The 17,767-nt window shown below is 37.1% G+C and overlaps 2 protein-coding genes across 2 annotated transcripts in view; one reads left to right on the top strand and one right to left on the bottom strand.

Annotated features, from left to right (window-relative positions):
* Positions 1 to 6,580, top strand: part of Cdc20b (cell division cycle 20B) — a 73,197-nt gene extending 66,617 nt beyond the window's left edge. The window contains exon 12 of the mRNA XM_063258146.1: positions 1,126 to 6,580. Within this exon, the coding sequence (XP_063114216.1) occupies positions 1,126 to 1,244 (119 nt within the window). The 3' untranslated portion in view covers positions 1,245 to 6,580. The remainder of the gene's footprint in view (positions 1 to 1,125) is intronic.
* Positions 6,581 to 7,668: 1,088 nt separating this feature from the next.
* Positions 7,669 to 15,769, bottom strand: LOC100726756 (granzyme A). The gene is made up of 5 exons (XM_003470250.3): positions 15,611 to 15,769; positions 11,298 to 11,439; positions 9,893 to 10,034; positions 9,448 to 9,717; positions 7,669 to 7,902 (listed from the first exon to the last, which is right to left on the bottom strand). Exons 1-5 carry the CDS (start codon positions 15,678 to 15,680, stop codon positions 7,741 to 7,743), a joined length of 786 nt encoding a protein of 261 aa, XP_003470298.1. The 5' UTR covers positions 15,681 to 15,769; the 3' UTR covers positions 7,669 to 7,740.
* Between the last annotated feature and the right edge of the window lie 1,998 nt (positions 15,770 to 17,767).

Here is a 17,767-nt window from a genome sequence, read left to right as displayed (position 1 = left end):
AGGCATTTTCCAAGGTGCACTACTAGTTCCATGAGATGGTTGAGTCAAGAGGACTATGTAGCCAAAAAGTTTGAAAAATGCTGCCTATTATAGTTTCATCTTCAAAACATTTATAATGTATATAGCATTCCTAAAAATAAGTCCTGAAATAAAAAAACATGTTCAATTTTATGAACGTAGAGCTCCAAAATAATGTGAGTATTAAATGCTATATTCATTGTTAATAACTATTAATCTCACAAAAAGCTATTGTGTTACAGAATGTTCTTTAGGAATAATTAATAAAATAATAGGAGGGACAACATCTCTATAATTTCATAAGTGAGACTTATGCATGCTCTGTGGGAGAGTGCTTTGAATTCCTCTGCATTAAGGTAGATCGCTGTATGTAGTTATGTAGTTTCTTGGAACCTGAGTCCTTCACGGATGGTTTTGAAGAGAGGGATGGGAATGGGTGGCAGGTACCCAACAAAAGTATTCCATATGTGTTGATAGCTTACAGAATATATGAGTCATGAATGGCAGGGTGGGTTAAAAAACCACCCTTTCTGGAGATATCTATGTCAAGTGTCTAAAACCTGTGAATATGGCTTAATTGGAACAAAAGGTCTTTAAATAGATAGTTAAATTAATATTCTTGAGATTGTCCTGGATTATCCAGGTTGGCTCTAAATTCAATGGCAAGTGTGCTTATGAGAAAAACACAGAAGAAAACAGACACACAGAAGAGGAGGTGACCACTGAAGCACAGGTAAGTATGTAGTTACTAATTATGGATTGTCAGCAATTGCTGGAAAACACAAGAGGTAAAGCACAAAATTTAGAATTAACTATTTTCACATTTCCATACTGGGAAAGAATCAGTTTCTGTTGTTTTTTGCTGCACATAATTTATGGTCATTTGCTAGAAGCCACAGATACTGATATGGGGCAAGAACAGTGGGGGAGAAACTGCGTGCAGTGTCAGCCCTTGGGAGTGATACACAAGTCAGGCCTGGCTTATGTAGTTGGGAAGGGGGAAGCCTTTTATTCTGGGACAGGATACGGAGTCACACTTGCAGTTGCCTATATTCCTCAGCAACAGCCCTTGAATGTGGAAACCCACTATGGTCCTTCTTCTTCCAGGCCACAGAGGCAGAGTGCTGCACTTGGCTTTGAGTCCGGACCAGACTCGGGTGTTTTCTGCTGCGGCCGATGGAACAGCCTGTGTATGGAAGTGCCACCAGTCACCAAGCTCCTCCTAGTTTCATTCCTAAGAGAGGATAATGATATCAGCTTTTCTTTTCTATATGATATTAAGTATTGAACATGATACAGTGCTCTTCCTAATGTGAGTGACTGCTCTTTGACCTGTTTTCTCAGGCTACTTTATTCATTGCAGATGTGTATTTCCCAAAGATTGTCTTTGACTTCTTTTCTTCTATATACTTCCTCTTTTTCCCTCTTTCCTCTACCTCCTCCTCTTCTGCCTTCTGCTCTCTTTTTATTTTATTATTTATTTATTTTAAAGAGAATAAAACAAAGCAAAAAAATCAGAATAAAGCAAATCAGAACAAAACTATGCAAGCAATAGAGGACATCAAAACAAGACAACAGGAAATCAGCAATGGCTAACATAATAGCTCTCGTTTTCTTCAAAATAGCTGTTCATACCATCACACAATAAAATCAAACAAGACAAAACAGAACAAAACTAATCAAAACAAAAGAATGAAAGCATTACAGGACTTCAAAACAAGATAATGGGAAATCAACAATTGTTATGATAATATATCCCATTATCTTCAAAACAGATGCCAGTACTATCAGACACAGTAAAATCTAACAAAGAAAGACAGAATAAAACCAAACCTAACAAAATGATGAAAATGATACAAGAATTCAAAGCAGGATAATAAGAATTAACAGTGATTACCACTTTCTCTTTTTAGGCATTTCCTTCCCTACCACTTTCATAATGTCTATTATGCTTTTTGGAGCCCACTAACTCCTGTTTTCTATGCTAGAGAGAGAATTTGGTGTTTATCCATATGGGCCCAACCCATTTGACCTATGAGTATGATCTCCAGCTGCATCCATTTACCTACAAGAGCCTTGAGATTACCCTCCTTTATACCTGGGTAGCTTTCCATTGTATGAAAACACCATGTCTTTCTTATCCATTCTGCAGCTGATGAGCAAGTTACCCTTGCTTTTTTCTGACCTGTCACGTGGAACAATTGTTTTCTCTCTTTTGATTTTTAGTCTATGAATTTCCTTTCCAATTAAATATGTTTCTTATACAGTACATTGATGGATCTTGTTTCTTGATCTACTCTCCCTGTGTTTTTTAAATTGGTGAACTGAGACCATCTATATTAATAGTTACAAAGGGCATGCATTGATTTCATCTCTGCAATGCTATACTCTTGCTATTTGCCCTCTACTTTTCCCTTTTGTTCAATTGTCTGTCTTGTTTGGCTGTCCTCCTATGCTACCATTCCTGACACCATGGCTATCTTTTATCCCTCTCTAGAATATCTTTCACCATGCTCTAGGGTTGGTTTGGTGGTCATGAATTCCTTCAGTTGTTCTTTATCATGGAAGTATCTTATTTTTCCACCAATTTTGAAAGGTACATCAATCTAGGTTGCAAGTTGTTTTCTTTCAGATTTGAAACACTTAAACTCTTCTTGATGGTTTGTGTTGACAAGTCTGCAGTGATTCTGACTGGCTTTCCCTTATTGGTGATCTATTTTTTTCTCTAACAGCTTTTAATATTCTGTTCTTGTGCTGAATTTCTAGGATCTTGATTATTATATGTCTGGGTGTATATTTATTTTGGTTATGGCTATAGAGTCCTATATGCCTCGTTTATCTTATGCCGGATCCCTTTCTCATGTTTGGGAAGTTTTCTGCTATTACTTCTGTCAATAGTCTTTTGTTTCATTTGTGTTTACCCCTGCTGATATCTTTGTGTTGACCCTCTTTGCTGATACCTATCACTCAAATTATTTTTCTTTGTATTGTCTTGAAGCCATTCAATTGTTATTTCCTAGTTACTTGTTATTTTTAAGAGATCTTTCCTTTCATGATTGTGATCTGTGATTCTGTCTTCAAGGTGTAAAAGTCTACTTTCAGTCTCTTTCAAACAGTTTTGTCAGCTTTCAATTGACTTTTATATTTCCTGGATATGTCTTTGAATTTATTTCATGCACTGTAATTCATTTCTATATTGTTCATTCAAGGTTTCAAACATTTTTCTATGCTCTTGTTTTTAATCTATGTCTTTTTTAGATATGCTCAGCAATTATATTTCATTATGTTTGTGATTTCTTCTTTTAACTGACATTATTTCTGATGTAATTATTTTTACAGTCTCATGAAGTTGTTTTTTTTTTTCTTCAACTGCTATCCTCTTAAAGTTTTCAGGTGTGCAACTTCCATTTTCTATCATGACTATATCTCCCAGACTTGTTCTGTGTGGGCTAGAGTTCTGAGATTGCCTTTTATTCCTTTGTCTTGACATTTTCCTGAGTTGGTCCCACTAAGCCGGTTGTGGAGTCCCAGTCACTTCCATTGTTGGCTGCCCCTTTGTGGTATAGGGGTATGGAACAGGCACCTGGGTTTCTCTGAACCCAGGTTACCCTGGAGGTAGCAGGACATAGGGTGGGCTCCTCCAGACCTGAGCAGCTACCCTGAGGCTTCACAAATGCCAGGGTTGCATGGTGGTGGGGCTACTTGTTTCCTCAACCTGTGTGTCTACACTGTGATTCCCCTGATGGTAGCAGGCACACAGGGCTATGTTTGTCTGATTCTCCAAAGGAAGCCAGGGTTTCCACTGGTGGCCTGTGGGCACACTGGGTGCCTCTGGTTGTGTCTCTCTGCCCACACTAGCTGCTCACAGGAAGAAGGGGTTCTGATCTCTGTTTTTATTTCTAAGGATTCATTTTCATGGTTTTATCAGAATAACATCTATAGCAAAGATTTCTAAATACTTCTTTCCCATTTGATTCTTCTAATTTCTAACCTCATATTTCTGTCTTTGGATATTTCCTTTTTCAGACCCTTTACTATCTTTAGCTTAAACTCAGTATGTTGAAAACACAACTCATTCAGTTCAGAGACACTCACTAAAGTCCTCTTATATGCTATATGCTCTATAAGCATGCTTATTCTTTACTCTTAAAATGAACTATTCTGTAGGTTCCTGTTCTCCTCTGTCTTAGTCTATTTTCTGCTTCTATAATGGAACAGCTGAGACTGGGTAGGATACAAACAAAAATTTAAGAGCTCATGATTCTGGAGGCTGAGATGTCCAAAAAGCATGATATTGACATCTGGTAGGGGCCTTTGTGATATGCCATCATGTGGCAGAAGGCTTTAGGACAAGAGTCAAAGAGTGTGAAAGGGAATCTTTTTTTTTTTAATAACAAATCTGCTTTCATGATAACTAACCTACTCCATGATAATTACATTAATCCACTCATGGATTTTTTTGGGGGGATTAATCTTTATCTTCCACTACTATTGAGTGGAAATTAAGTTTTTAACACATGAACTTTGGGAGCAAATTTGAACTACTGCACCCTCTTAATGGATTCATCCTTATTCTGTACATTATGCTTCCTGAGTGCTGTACCCCGTACTTCCTCGATTTACTCCTTATTTTATCTAGGCATGTCTGGATGCATAATGGCCAGTCTGTTGCAAATTTTAATTAATTCTCTTATCTGTAGTCTGCTTGAGTCTTCGCACTACTGCTAGGTTACACTTCTGAAAGCACTATGTTAACGCCTTCAGTCTCCTGCTCATAAATCCTCAGTGAGAATCTATTTCTTAAACCCCTGGGCGTCAGCCTCTGGAGTCCTCATCCAAGATGAAGTTGAGGCTCCTATTCATTTCACAGCTCCACATTAAACAGACCATGTGACCTTGGATGTGTTGCAACATCTTCAAGAATATCATTTGTGTTAAGGCTACTCAAATTTGCTCAGTCTATTGTTCTATCTGTTTAATACTAATTCACACTCATTATATACATTAATTCTTGGCTAAATGTTTTGATTTTCTCCCTTGGCATGTTTTGAGGAGATTTTCCTCGAGCCTCGAATTCTTGTTCCTTTTTCCCTTTATTTATACGTCTATATAAATCTTAGCCTCTCCACGAAGTATTTAAAAATGATGCTACTTGGGTTTGATGTTTTGCCATTTGTCTGTACTAGCTATTTGATACTAATGTGTAATACTAGATGTTTTCTAAATCTTGTATTTCTATGAGAATAATTGATTACTTTAGTCTTAGTATGCTTATTTATTCCTTGGACAATTCCATTGAGGTGATAAGGAAGCATAGGTTAGATATTTTGGTGCTCCTTAAAATGTTATTATGTAATGTGGGCTGGGAAGAGAACCAAGAAGTTAGCGGGCCCTTTCTGTGAGCCAGCAAGAAAACCAAGAGGTCAGCCTTCCTATGAGCCAGCTGGTATTTTGCCTGGGAGATAAGATCCCACTCCACCTCATAGGCAACCGGCTGATTGGGAGCAACATGACTGGGATGATAACAACTGATGTACAAAAACAACTTAATGCTTATGTTGACTGATTGACTGCAGGACTGGGACTGGTAGTTTGAACATCTGTTTAGAGATTAACAATACACAAGACAGCAACTGTGGAGGATTTCCTCCTGTGTTGTTTTTGAAATCCAATATTGTTCTCTCTGTTTTGTTCCATTGTATTGTTTTGTTTTGTTCCTTTAAAAGAGAATGTTATTATGTATGTCCCAGCTAAGTAATATTGATTGATTGATTTGCTTTATCATTAAACATAAAAAACAATGTGTATGCTCTCCTTTATCTCTTCAAAATTCATAAATTATGGTAAAAGTGGGATAAAGAGGTAAAAGTGGGATAAAGAGGTATGGTAAAAGAGGAATTAAGACTTCCCTGACAAATTAGTATTAATTTGCCAAGAAGTTATTCTCTTATTTTTATCTCAGAAAATGTTTTTGATGCTAGGAATTATTTTCTGAGAAATCTTTGGGTCCCTAAATACTTCAAATGTCATGTATTTTACAGGGCACACTCTTTTTTTTTTTTTAAGTTAATAGTTTTTTTTTTTTTTTTTTTTTTTTTTGTGGTGCCAAGGGTTGAATCTAGGGTCTTACACCTGCTAGCTGAACCCTCTACCATGACCCAGTGGAAGCTAATAGTTTTAACATGACCATCTTAATTAGCTGGTATGATGTATAAGAAAATGTTTGTCTGGAGAATGAGCAAAATGATTAGGTAATATCCAGTACTCCATGTCGTTCCATTTCTGAGTGTGTCACATGATCACATCTTAAAATGGCTGCTGGGCTGAGATGATAGAATCTGAAGTGAAAACCAGCTCAATGCTTGTATTGTTTGATTGGCTTTGCAGATCTAAAACCAGCAGTCTGAGCATCTATTTGGAGGATAGCACAGTGTAATATATCAACTATGGGGAATTTCCTTTTGTCTCATTCTTGAAATCCAATATTGTCCTCAATGTTTCGTTTTGTTCAGTTTTATTGTTTTGTTTTATCCACTTTAAAATAAAAAAACTTTAAACAGCTGCTGAGATAATGACTATTGTTATGGTTGATATACTGTGTCAACTTGAGAAGTTTAGAAGTTTAACTGAGAGACTCAGCAGGGAGCCAGGATCCTTACTTTGTAAATATCCTCATCCTGTGCAAGAGGAGGACACAGAGATTTTATGAGAGCTACACCCACCCTGGAGTGGAGTGTTGGCCTGTGTACAATATAAAGGAGGAGAAGAGGCTTGTTTCCCCTTTTGTTCTGGCTGTTACCTTGAAGTATTTTCCCAGTGCCATGCCCCCTGCTTTGGAGCCAGCTGATTATGGACTGAAACCTCCACAAACAGTGAGCTAAAAAATCCTTTCCTTCCTTCATTTTGGGTGTTGGGTGTCTTGTCCCAGCAACAAGAGAAAAGAAACCAAGGTAACTACCTACAAAATGCAAAATACTGAATAAGCATCATGGGACTTTTTCCAAAGAAAACTTTCCACAATTCAGCACTTCTTCCCTACTGTGTAATGGCAGCCATTGTACCCCCTGTGTGGGTTAGACTCCCTGAAGCTCAAGGGAAAAGAAAACCAAGAAATGAGGTAGATAATCCAAGACTTAAATGTAGACTCCTAAGAAACAAGGCTGACTTTCTGTTGTTTCCTTTTCTTGGTTGGTCAAACACTTCATTTACATCCCCTAGAATTTAAATTTCTATTCCTCACTTGGTGCCTTTGAAAAATACTGAAAGTTGTTATATGTTTCTTTTTCTCCCATTGACTCAACTTATTGGAAATAAGTAAAAAGAGCAGTTATTGATGTATAACAATGGCTTCAAGGGCATACTTACTTGCTTTTTGCCCAAATGCTCCAGACTGTCTTTTTCCTGAGGGACTGCTGAGCCCTTCACTGTGCTTGTTATCAAAAAGAACTGATCTTAGTGTCATTCCTGCTGGGTCCCCTTGGGACACTGAAGTGAGAAATTCAGGAGAAAATTCCCATGACAGTTGACACACAGATGATACTGATGATATTGTTTCCCTAATCTCCCCCTTACATTATTCACAAAGTTGGCATCTGATTCTTTATTTTGTAGGTTACCTTCTGCTGATAATTACTAGTGGACAGAAAGAGGTACAGTGATACAGATTGCTTTTATTTGTGATGAGATTAAGACATGACAACAAATGAAATGAAATACAGTTATCTAAATTTTCTTCTTTATAGTCTTATTTATCCAGTGGATATATTTTTTGGAGAGAAGTATATAGACACCAGGTTTTTTAGGGTCTCCACATTTCCCTGGGGCCCCAAAGGAAGTGATCCCTCGGAAAACACCTTCACACAGCAAAGGGCTTCCAGAATCTCCCTGGGGAAAAGAAGAGGAGTGGACATGAGATGAAATCCTCTCAAAAAAATGACCATTAGCAAAATGAAAGAAATTATACAGTGTTTAATATGAAACTAAGATCAACCATGACTTAGCCAAAGATTAGTGCTTAAAAAAACTCAAAATGTTTAGAAATATTTTAGTATTTAAAGTTGGCTCACTGGGTTTTAATACACAAGTGAAAACTGAAATGAAACTTGTATTGTTTATATTATGTACTAATTTTTAGATTGGCTCACTGCTTCCAGAAAGGCAATCTCCCTGTTCATCATTTTCTTAAAAATCTCAATAATTCAAGTTTCTTAAAAACTCAAAAACGCAGGAGATAAAATAGTCAAATGCAGATTGGTTCTTCCAGTAAGTAATTATCATCCAGGAGAAACAAACCAAAGTAACCCCTTTTAAGGACAAGTTGGTTTTAGGAATGTATGAGATAAAGAATCATATCTCAGGGACCTCCTTAAACAAACACATTTCCCCTGCCTATTATAGGGTCTTACATCTGTAGAATTAGTCCATTGGGCTTAATTTATCAATAGCCACTTGAGACCTCTGAGAGAATGGAGAAGGATTGTCAAGCTTTGATGGTAGAGAGTGGCTAGTATCAGGAGGATTTGTATGTTGGGATGTGGCCTTGGCTTTAGGATGTTGCATGTGGGTTTCTCAATCAGAAATTCTAGGTTCCTGAGTACCTAAATGGAGGATGTGGGAAAGAGTAGGTAAGAGAAAGTAAAGAAGAGAAAATGAGAGTGCTAAAGACAATGCCATCTTTGCCTGGGATTTGGTTAGGCTGGGTCCTGAAAGAAAGATAGAATTCCTGTGAAGGACAGAAATCTGTCAATCTCTGGTAATTCCCAAACCATGCATACTGTACTTGCTTGAGGTGATACTATAGGGTCTTTGGAAAAGGTGAGAAGTTATAAGCATTCACAACTTCAAAATATGTGAGGCGTTTCTTCCACTCTTGTCTTTCAGCAGGGCTCTGTCCTCCACCCTTCTCAGGGGACCCTAAGATGGAGGCTTCCTTATTAGGGTCATGTTTAGAAGGTGTCTTCTGGGGACTGAGCTCAGGTCTAGGAAAGCATAGAGCCTAGCCTACATTCTTCAGATGGACTTAAGAAAGACAGATGTTGTAAATATGCCCAGGTTGCATGGCAGAGAACTTCTGGGGTGCGCTCAGATGGAAAGGAAACGGAACTCCCTGGAGGAAGCATGGCTCTAGGTCTCCTGAGTTTTGTATATGCAGTATCCTTAAGTTTAGATCTGTGTGTGGTAATATGAAAAATAAGAACCACACTGCTTCTATGGTGTTTGACGTGAAAGCAACATGTAGTGGATCGACTCATGGACTAATAAAGAACTTTTATCTTTATCGACTCACTTAAACTGAGTATATTAATTTGACTGGCGTTTTTACCAAACTTCTTCAAGTCACTAACACACTGTACCAGCAAATGCCTTGACAAAATCACAAATGGCTTTCTACTGGATCTAGGCCAGTAAGAGGGCCCTCATTTTACTTACATCACATGTGTCTTTCCCACCGTGGCGGCTTCCGGCACAAATCATATTGAGTCCAATCACAGGATCAAAATTGTAGTACTTTGCATTATTGCAGATTTTTCTATCAATGACGGTGACGTTGACTTCTCTTAGAATATCAGACTCAGGTGACCCGTTGTAAGTATCCCCCCACCCTGCAACCTGACATACAGTTCCTGGTGTTACATCATTCCCATTTCCAGGCAGTTCTAGGATATTCACATATTTGTTAATTTTTGCTTTTTTGTTCAGCTGTTGGAAGACAAGCACAAAAAGTTAATAGAAGGAAATAAATATTAACATTTTAACTTCAATTCTAGTTCAACCCACAGGGACCCACTCACATGAGTTTGTTTCAGTAGGGGTAGAGGTTCCATGTTGTCAGATTTTAGGAGTTTCTATGACTCTAGACCTCAAAGATACATACCTGAAGAAGTTTAAGATCATTTTCATGTGTGCCCGGATCATAGTATGGGTGAGAAAATGCCTTCTTAATTGATATTATCTGCTTTTCTGGCTCCTTCTGGGTTATTGAGTGAGCCCCAAGAATAACCTGGGCCGTTTTTTTCCTGGAATAAACACAACACTTTTTACTGGGTTTATTCTTTTGTGTGTGTGTGTTTTTCCTTTTTATCGGTACCAGGAATCAAACTCACGACTGCCTGCTTGCCAGGCAGGGGCTTATCCCGCTGAGCTAAATCCCCAGCCCCACTGGGTTTATTCTTGATTAGGAGCTGAGTGTATTATGAATTGGTCATTTTCACTTCATCATTTGTAAATATGATTTTTGTGGAGATACTCTGTGGCTTGAAAGAATATGTATGCTTTAAAGAGGAAAATGATCCTCTGTTTTACATTTTATATTTAACAAAATATCAGATAGTGAGTATTTTACAAAGAAAAGAAATTTTCTTTGGATCATGATTTTAGAGTCTAAGAACATGGTGCTGGCATCAGCTTGGCTTCTGAGTAGGGCCTCATGCTGTGTTAGCTCATGGAGGAAGAGTGGAAGGGAGCTGGTGGGTGTGGAAGAGCAGGTTGTTGTGTATCTGAAGCTTTGTGTCAAACTAATGGTTTTATTGACTTCTCCCATCATACAGCTGATGCTAGCTAGTTTCACTTACAAAATTAGAACTGTACTTTTCAATACAGCATATTTTATTTTTTAATTTAAAAATATCTTATTGCTATATATTGACTGGACATAATGATTGCCTTCACCAGGGAAGTTGATATATGTTCATAACTCATCTGAATTCTTGTTTCTAGTAGAGCATAATTTGATGATAAAATGTTCTATAAATCTATGTGGTTCAATATAAAAACACTCATCATATGTGGCTACTAAGGCCTTGAAATGTGGCCAGTATGTGACTGAGGAAGTAATTTTATAGTTCAATTTAATTTTAATGAAATTTGCATAGCCACATGTGGCTGTCATATTGGACAGTTCAGGTTCAGAGGCCTGGGGAGACGTTTCAAGGAAGTACTAAAGTTGATAGAGGGTAAGAGATGGCTGAAGGAATCATACAGGACACAAGAAACATACAGGCACTGGAAACAAACTTTCTCTGCTTGATCTCTGGGCACGGACCCCCAAGGGAGCCCTGAAAGTTGACCTTTCCATGCGGAAGGTAATCTATTTCCAACACCTGTATCTGAATGGTCTTGGGAAAGAGCCTGGAGTTTCTGCTTCCTCATTGCTCTGATTACTTACAGATTTAACTTCACTTTGTCTAAATCAAGTTTCCAAAGATTTCCCAAAGACTTAGGTAATATGAAAATATTTAATATGTTTACACACTGTTTAAAAAATAGACTTAAACACTTACCAGTCACAGTGGGCTGCAGTCAATACCCATTTTTCTGCAATCAAAGCACCAGCACAGATTTCTTTGTCAAGTTCAAGTAGGGCCATGTAGGGTCTTGAATGAGGAGCCACTTCACGTCCTCCAATGATTCTTACACAGCCATCTGTTTGTTCATCAGGAAAAGGTAAATTATATCAGTCTACCTGCAAAACCCTTCGTAAAACTGTGTTTCTAAGGTCAGATATGGAGAGACAGTAAAGATGAGAGTGTTACCCTTTGCTTTTCCTCTGTGTAGACCTGCTGACATCTGACTGTAAAGCCTGTCTCTACTGAAATGTCCCTGCTATTGCACTAACAGGCCAAATGCCATTTGTGTTTTAGGATCATCAGCCTGGAAATCTATCACAAACCTTGAACCTCAGCTTCAGGACTTGAAAAGGGCACAGAGCCATAGGTTGATCTACATCAGCAGCAACTGCTGCAGGAGATGTTGATGACCATGAGTTCTGCCAACACCCTTCTGGTTTAGAATTACTATGGGAAAGTAAAGGGGCATTTTGGAAGTCTGGAAATATGTTTTTACCCTAAGACTTTATAAAAGTACTACATACAAACTGACATTATCATCTTTTAGCTATGACCCTCTATGAATCTTTTGGTGACAGAGACTTTCCATTATTGAATTGCACTATCCTTCCTGAGACTTTGAGAGAGTAACACCTGTCACACCTAAGGCTTCCCTTTCCTTTCCAGACCAAACCACATGGTTTAATCTAAGGCCTTTGCAGTAAGATAAGGGAAAGGAGAGCTAAGTAGAGGGTTCTGCCTTAGTAAAGTTTCCTTGATGATAAACCAGCATTATGTTGGTAGAGAATAGTGAGACCTAAACTCAAAACAAACTGTTTCTGGTTGACAGGACCTTGTGTCTTGGTGATGGGCTCTCAACTTGCCACCTTCCATAGCACACGCTCTCGGCTTCTCTTAAAATATTTCTCCTGCTAGGAGGCTGAGATTCATGGTTTTTTGGGTAGACTATAATGCTTCTTATTACATAATTACAGTGAATTCAGTGCCAAGTTCATAATAAGTTATCAATGATGGAGACAAGATTTTCATAAGAATTGGTGAGGGTGAGAGTAAGAGAAAGAGGAGGACCACAGGCCTGTGGTTTCTACAGCAAAGGTGGGAAAGCAAAATTCTAGGCTCTAGAAGTAAAAGGCAAGGAATTTATAGAAACCAAAAAACGTCAGACATTTTTTAGCTTTTCCTAAGGTGAGTCATATACAGATAATTCTAAAGGTACATTTTTGCACTTTCTGGGCTGCAGAAATCATAAACTCAACAGAACATTTGTAGAGTTCTATGTTTATTTAGTTAAGCACAGATATCAGCTTCGGCAATAAGTCTGTATCTACTGTCAGCCACTTTTAGAAGTGTCTGGGGTAGGGGTTGGAGTGGGTGAGGAGGTTTTAAAACTTGGTATTTGCTTATCCTAACACTTAAATTTAATCAGAATTTCTGATTAGAGCTGTAATACACTCACTCTTTGTTGTTTTGGTTTTTTTTTGTCTTTTTTCTTTTTTATCAATACCAGGGATCGAAGTCACGAGCGTCTGCTTGCAAGGCAGGTGCTTATGCTGCTGAGCTAAATCCCCAGCCCCAATACACTCAACACTTCAGTCCCAAGTGTTCTGTAACCTTGTTTTCCTTTACACTTTCTTTTTAGTTTTAGGTGCAAAGGAAATTAGAGTGTTTCCTTCTTTTTTTTTTTTTTTTCTGCTGTAAGTATTTTATTAACATCATTATAAATCTATGATGATTTACTTTATAAATATATAAAATAGAGCCCTAGAGATAGAAAAATCTGGTAGAAATTACATCCTACTTATATTGAGTGCATAGTCAAAATTTCTTAAATGACAGAAATTTATAAGTGATGTATTAATTAAAACTAGCTGTGTAAACTAATAGTTTTGCATTATTTATAAGCTTATTTAACAATATGGAAAGGATAGAAGTTACTTCTAATTTTAATATTGTAAAATTACTGTCAAATTTATGCAAACCATGTCCAAAACATACCTTCCCTTTGATACAGTTTCTTTTCTTTTTCAATTTCTTTTCTTTTCTTTTTTCTTTTTCTTTCTTTTTTTTTTTTTTTTTGTGGTACTCGGGATGGAACTCACAATCTCACACTTGCCAGGCAGGTGCTTATGCTGCTGAGCTAAATCCCCCGCCAATCCTTTGATATAGTTTCTATCTTTAATCTCAGTGGTATTATATTGTTGCATTTTTTAAAATTTTAAAATGAAAAAAGAATAAAAATGACACAGAATTTCAAAAAAGCATTGGAGATTAACAATATATTGTGTATTGTTACATTCAAAGTAGTTGCTCAGATTACAAGATATAGGCATGAAAAACTGACCCGACAAGGAAAGCACAAACCATTCTTTTGGATGAACTAACACAGATTAGTAGTATAATTATCTAGCTTATATATACATGTGAAATCTTTTCCCTTCTTTATTTCTCCTTTCCCTCTCTTTCCCCCCAGTTGTTCTTTACTTTTGATTTTCACAATATCTATTGAACATTTTGGATCTTACTTACTCATTTGTTTTTTTTTACACTAGGGAGATAATATGATATTTATACATGTTATATTTATACATTTATACATGTCTGATTTATTTTACTTATGAGTATGGTTTCAAGTTGCATTCATTTACCTATAAAAGTCTGCAGTTTTTCCCTCTTTATAGCTCAGTATTACTCCATTGTATAAAAATACCACATCTTTTTATTTATTCTGCAGTTGATAGGCATTTGGGTTATTTCCAAGATTTAGTTACTACAAATTGTGCTGTTATAAACATGAAGCAGAGAACTTCTTTGGAAATTCCTGGCGTTCGTGTTATTCTATAAGCTCTGCATACCATTTTTATCTGCAAATGCTAATGGACCCTCGGAAAATCATTGGTTACCTACATAATTATCAGATGATTTTATTTCAGATCAATTGTAATACTGACTTCCTACCAAGTTATTCAAACAGTATCTAGAACCACTCAGAAGCTACTATTTCCTTTCCAGTGACAACATTACAAATGTTATAGGATTTCAACCTCTACAGATAGAAGTCATACTAAATCAGACATATTGGTTACTATTTAGTACCTGTAGAAAATACTATAGCTCTTCCAAAGAGTTGATATGAGGACTGTGCCAATGTCTGGATATATCCCAAGGAGAGGCTAGAGAAATACGGTCATTACTAAAATTGTAATCAATCTGGATTCATTTCCAGCGTTTGATTCAGTTTTGTCTTAAAATTTTTTTATGCACTATCTGTGCATTTCTGCAGAAAGAAAGACTGAACTAGTAACTGGCAGTGTAAAAGGGAGCTTTAAATGTTAGTACTTTTTCCTTTAGGACAAGTAGCTTCTCCAGGCTTCTTCAAACCTAGAGCACAAACCATCACCCACACCTCTCCTCGACCCAGATGGATGGGATTTGCAGAGGTTGGTAACCAGAAGGTTAAAGTCCAGCTTCATTTCCTTAGGCGGGGAAGGGAAAGGTCTGGATTGGGCAAGGGGTGGAACAAGCCTGAACATGTATATTGGTTCATTGTACCTGTGCCTCTTCCTTGTGATAAAAGACCCTAACACCTGCGCATGATAAAGTGGTGATTTGAAGTAAACAGACCCCTCTCATCTCTTTGGAGGTAGTTTTGAACAAATCCTTTTTATTAAGAAAAAGGCCTCCCTTGGTTTGGTCAAAGGAGCAAATGAACCTGAGATTATGAACGTCTGTGAGTGGAAACAAGCTAAGGCACAACTATTCCTTCCTAAAAGGTAACTTGTTTTCTCAATTCACAAATATTTTGTATGTTTGTTTGCTCATTTTTTATTTTTTGAGACAAGGTCTTGCTATGTAGTTCAGGCTGGCCGTGAATTCACTATGTAGCCGAGGATGTACTTAAACTCTTTGCTATCCTTCTGCGTCAGGCTCCTGACAGCAGTTTCTAAGTTCACTCCATCATGCCTGGCTGTTTGCTAACGTTTACATTGTTCATGTTAGTAATTTTCAACTTACAAACTGGCAGCAATAAGCATTAATGGGTCTGTTGTCTTTTGGAAAGAGAATGCAAAGAAGAAAGAAGGATTTTTCTTTTAAAATAAAGAATTCAGAAAGATAATTGAAAAAAGATTACTAAACATTTTGAAAGTGGTAAAGATAATTCTTTTTGAATATTAATGTACTGTTCTCAGTCGCTATAAGTTGGCTTCACTTTGCTTAGTGATTATGAAAATAACAAGAATCAGTCTTACCTTCAGGAATTAGTAGAAGAAAAATGACAGTCGAGAGAGGAGATGCCAGAAATGTATAGGAGCTCCTCATTATGGCTGGTGTCTGCAGATCAATCAAAAGGAAAGTAAATTTTTGGCTCTCAATTTGCTCACCTTATATAGAAGAGTACAAAGGATGTGGTCCCCTTGCTTGTCTTGCTCATTTCAAAGTTTTGCAGTAGGGAGTGAAACACAGACTAGAGCAGTAAGTAGTCACTCAAGGCTAGTGGGCATGCTTTATATTTGTTTTCCTACATTTGTTAAGGGAGAGCATTGTAAGTCTGCAGGGTTGGTGTGACCAAGGGGACTTTGTTACCAGCAGAATACAGTACACAAGTAGAAACTGTAAATGTCTCAGTTAAAACTTTTTTTTATCAGCAGCAATATTTTTGGTACCCAGGAATGGTAGCTCTTCGAAGATTTAAATATCAAAGCTTTTAGAAAAATCCTAAAATTGGTCACCATTCAAGTTCCTTTCTGGCTAGCTCCTTGGGTTATTTAAGAGTAAGTCAAATGCAAATGGAGATCAGGAGAGAATTAGGTGCATGAAAACTGCTGCCTCTATTTTCCTTCCCTGCTTGGTGGAGAATGGTTTATCACCATTGAGCTTGGAACCTGGGGTGGTATGGGAACACGTGTTGGTGGGTCAGGGCTGTTGACCTCTTCAGTCCTATTATTGTGCTTCCCCTGATTGTTTAATGGCACAACTCTACATACTGCAAGTATCCTTCTGTAACTGAGAGGGAAAGTGGGAATTAGACATGACTAATTTTTCCAGTATTGGGGAATATCTCACTAAAAAAGAAGAATGAAGCTTAGTTCCTGGAGAATTAGAATGGAGCAAACTTTCCATTAGAAATGTCTTCAGCTGTTTTTTGAGTTCAGGATGTGGTCTTTATTGTGATATATATGGTCATGCATTTTGTCAGGATGTCTGGTTTTGAACCAACTATTCCCATGGTTAACACCTTGATGATTTCATACTCTGTAGTTCCTTGTTTAGAAATCAACACCCTCATGCTGTCAGAACTAGTGGTTACTTTTTAAGAAACCATATAACTTTAGAAGGGAACTGTTCTGAGACCTATTTTATGCAGATCTCAGTAGGGCATCACAGTTTTGGCATTTTTAGTAATAGCAGTGGGATTCTCTGCTTATGGTTTTGATGAATAATTTTAGTGCAGACTTTTAAAAAATTCAAATTTTAATTGACAGCACCTACAAAAAATTCTGAAAGTAAACATTGACAATATTGTTTCAATGTGTCTGAGGCTGCTATTCCTATATTTACACTGACTTTTAATAGCTTTTGAGATATAATTTGTATGCCATAAAGTTCACCCATTCAAAAGTGCACAACCTAACAGTTTAATATAGCCATTACCTTTTAATTCTAGAACATTTTAGTCAACCCTCAGGAGCTTGTAAACATTAACTGTCACTCCAGTTAGGCAACTTCTAAGTTTTCTTTTTTTCTCCATAGGTTTGCCTATTTGGAACGTTTCAGATAAATGAGATCATACAATATGTAATCTTTTTGTGACTGATTTTTTTCACTTAAAATGTTTTTGAGTTTTGTACATATTGTAACTTTTATCAGTATTTTATTTCTTTTTATTGTCAAAGAATTATCCATTATATGGGTATTCTTGTAGTCCAAAAATGAACCCCCACCCCCAACCTCGAGTCCAAAAATGGGGCAAGACATGTTTTTTTTTTTTTTTTTATTTAAGAGGAAAAAGAGAAAAACACAAAACAAACCAAAGCGGCGTAAGGGTACACGCAATACAGAACTACAAAACAAAACAAAACAAAACAAAACAAAACAAAAAACCATAACAGTAAGAAATTACCTGCTAGTAGATTACACACTATTTTCTTGAAAATAGTTCCTCAAATCACAGTATCAAAGAACACAAGGTGGACATTCAAACAGGGAGACTGCAAACAGCTGTGTTCAATGTTCCAAAAACATTGATAAAGTCAGCTATTTAACACCCCCAAACACACTTGCTGTTATATCCGTTAGAGCTCCTTTTCTTTTTTTTTTTTTTCCCTCTCTTTTTTACAACAAAATTTACACATCTTGGATTTTATTACTCCTTAGTGCTTATTACTTTCTTTGGGGGGGGGGAAGAA

Source organism: Cavia porcellus, unplaced genomic scaffold (genome assembly GCF_034190915.1).
Source record: "Cavia porcellus strain 051 isolate PalLab524CR breed Dunkin Hartley unplaced genomic scaffold, mCavPor4.1 scaffold_11, whole genome shotgun sequence".
NCBI lineage: Eukaryota > Metazoa > Chordata > Mammalia > Rodentia > Caviidae > Cavia > Cavia porcellus.
Note: the sequence above shows the minus strand (reverse complement) of the source record. Positions and strands in the feature narration are given on the sequence as shown.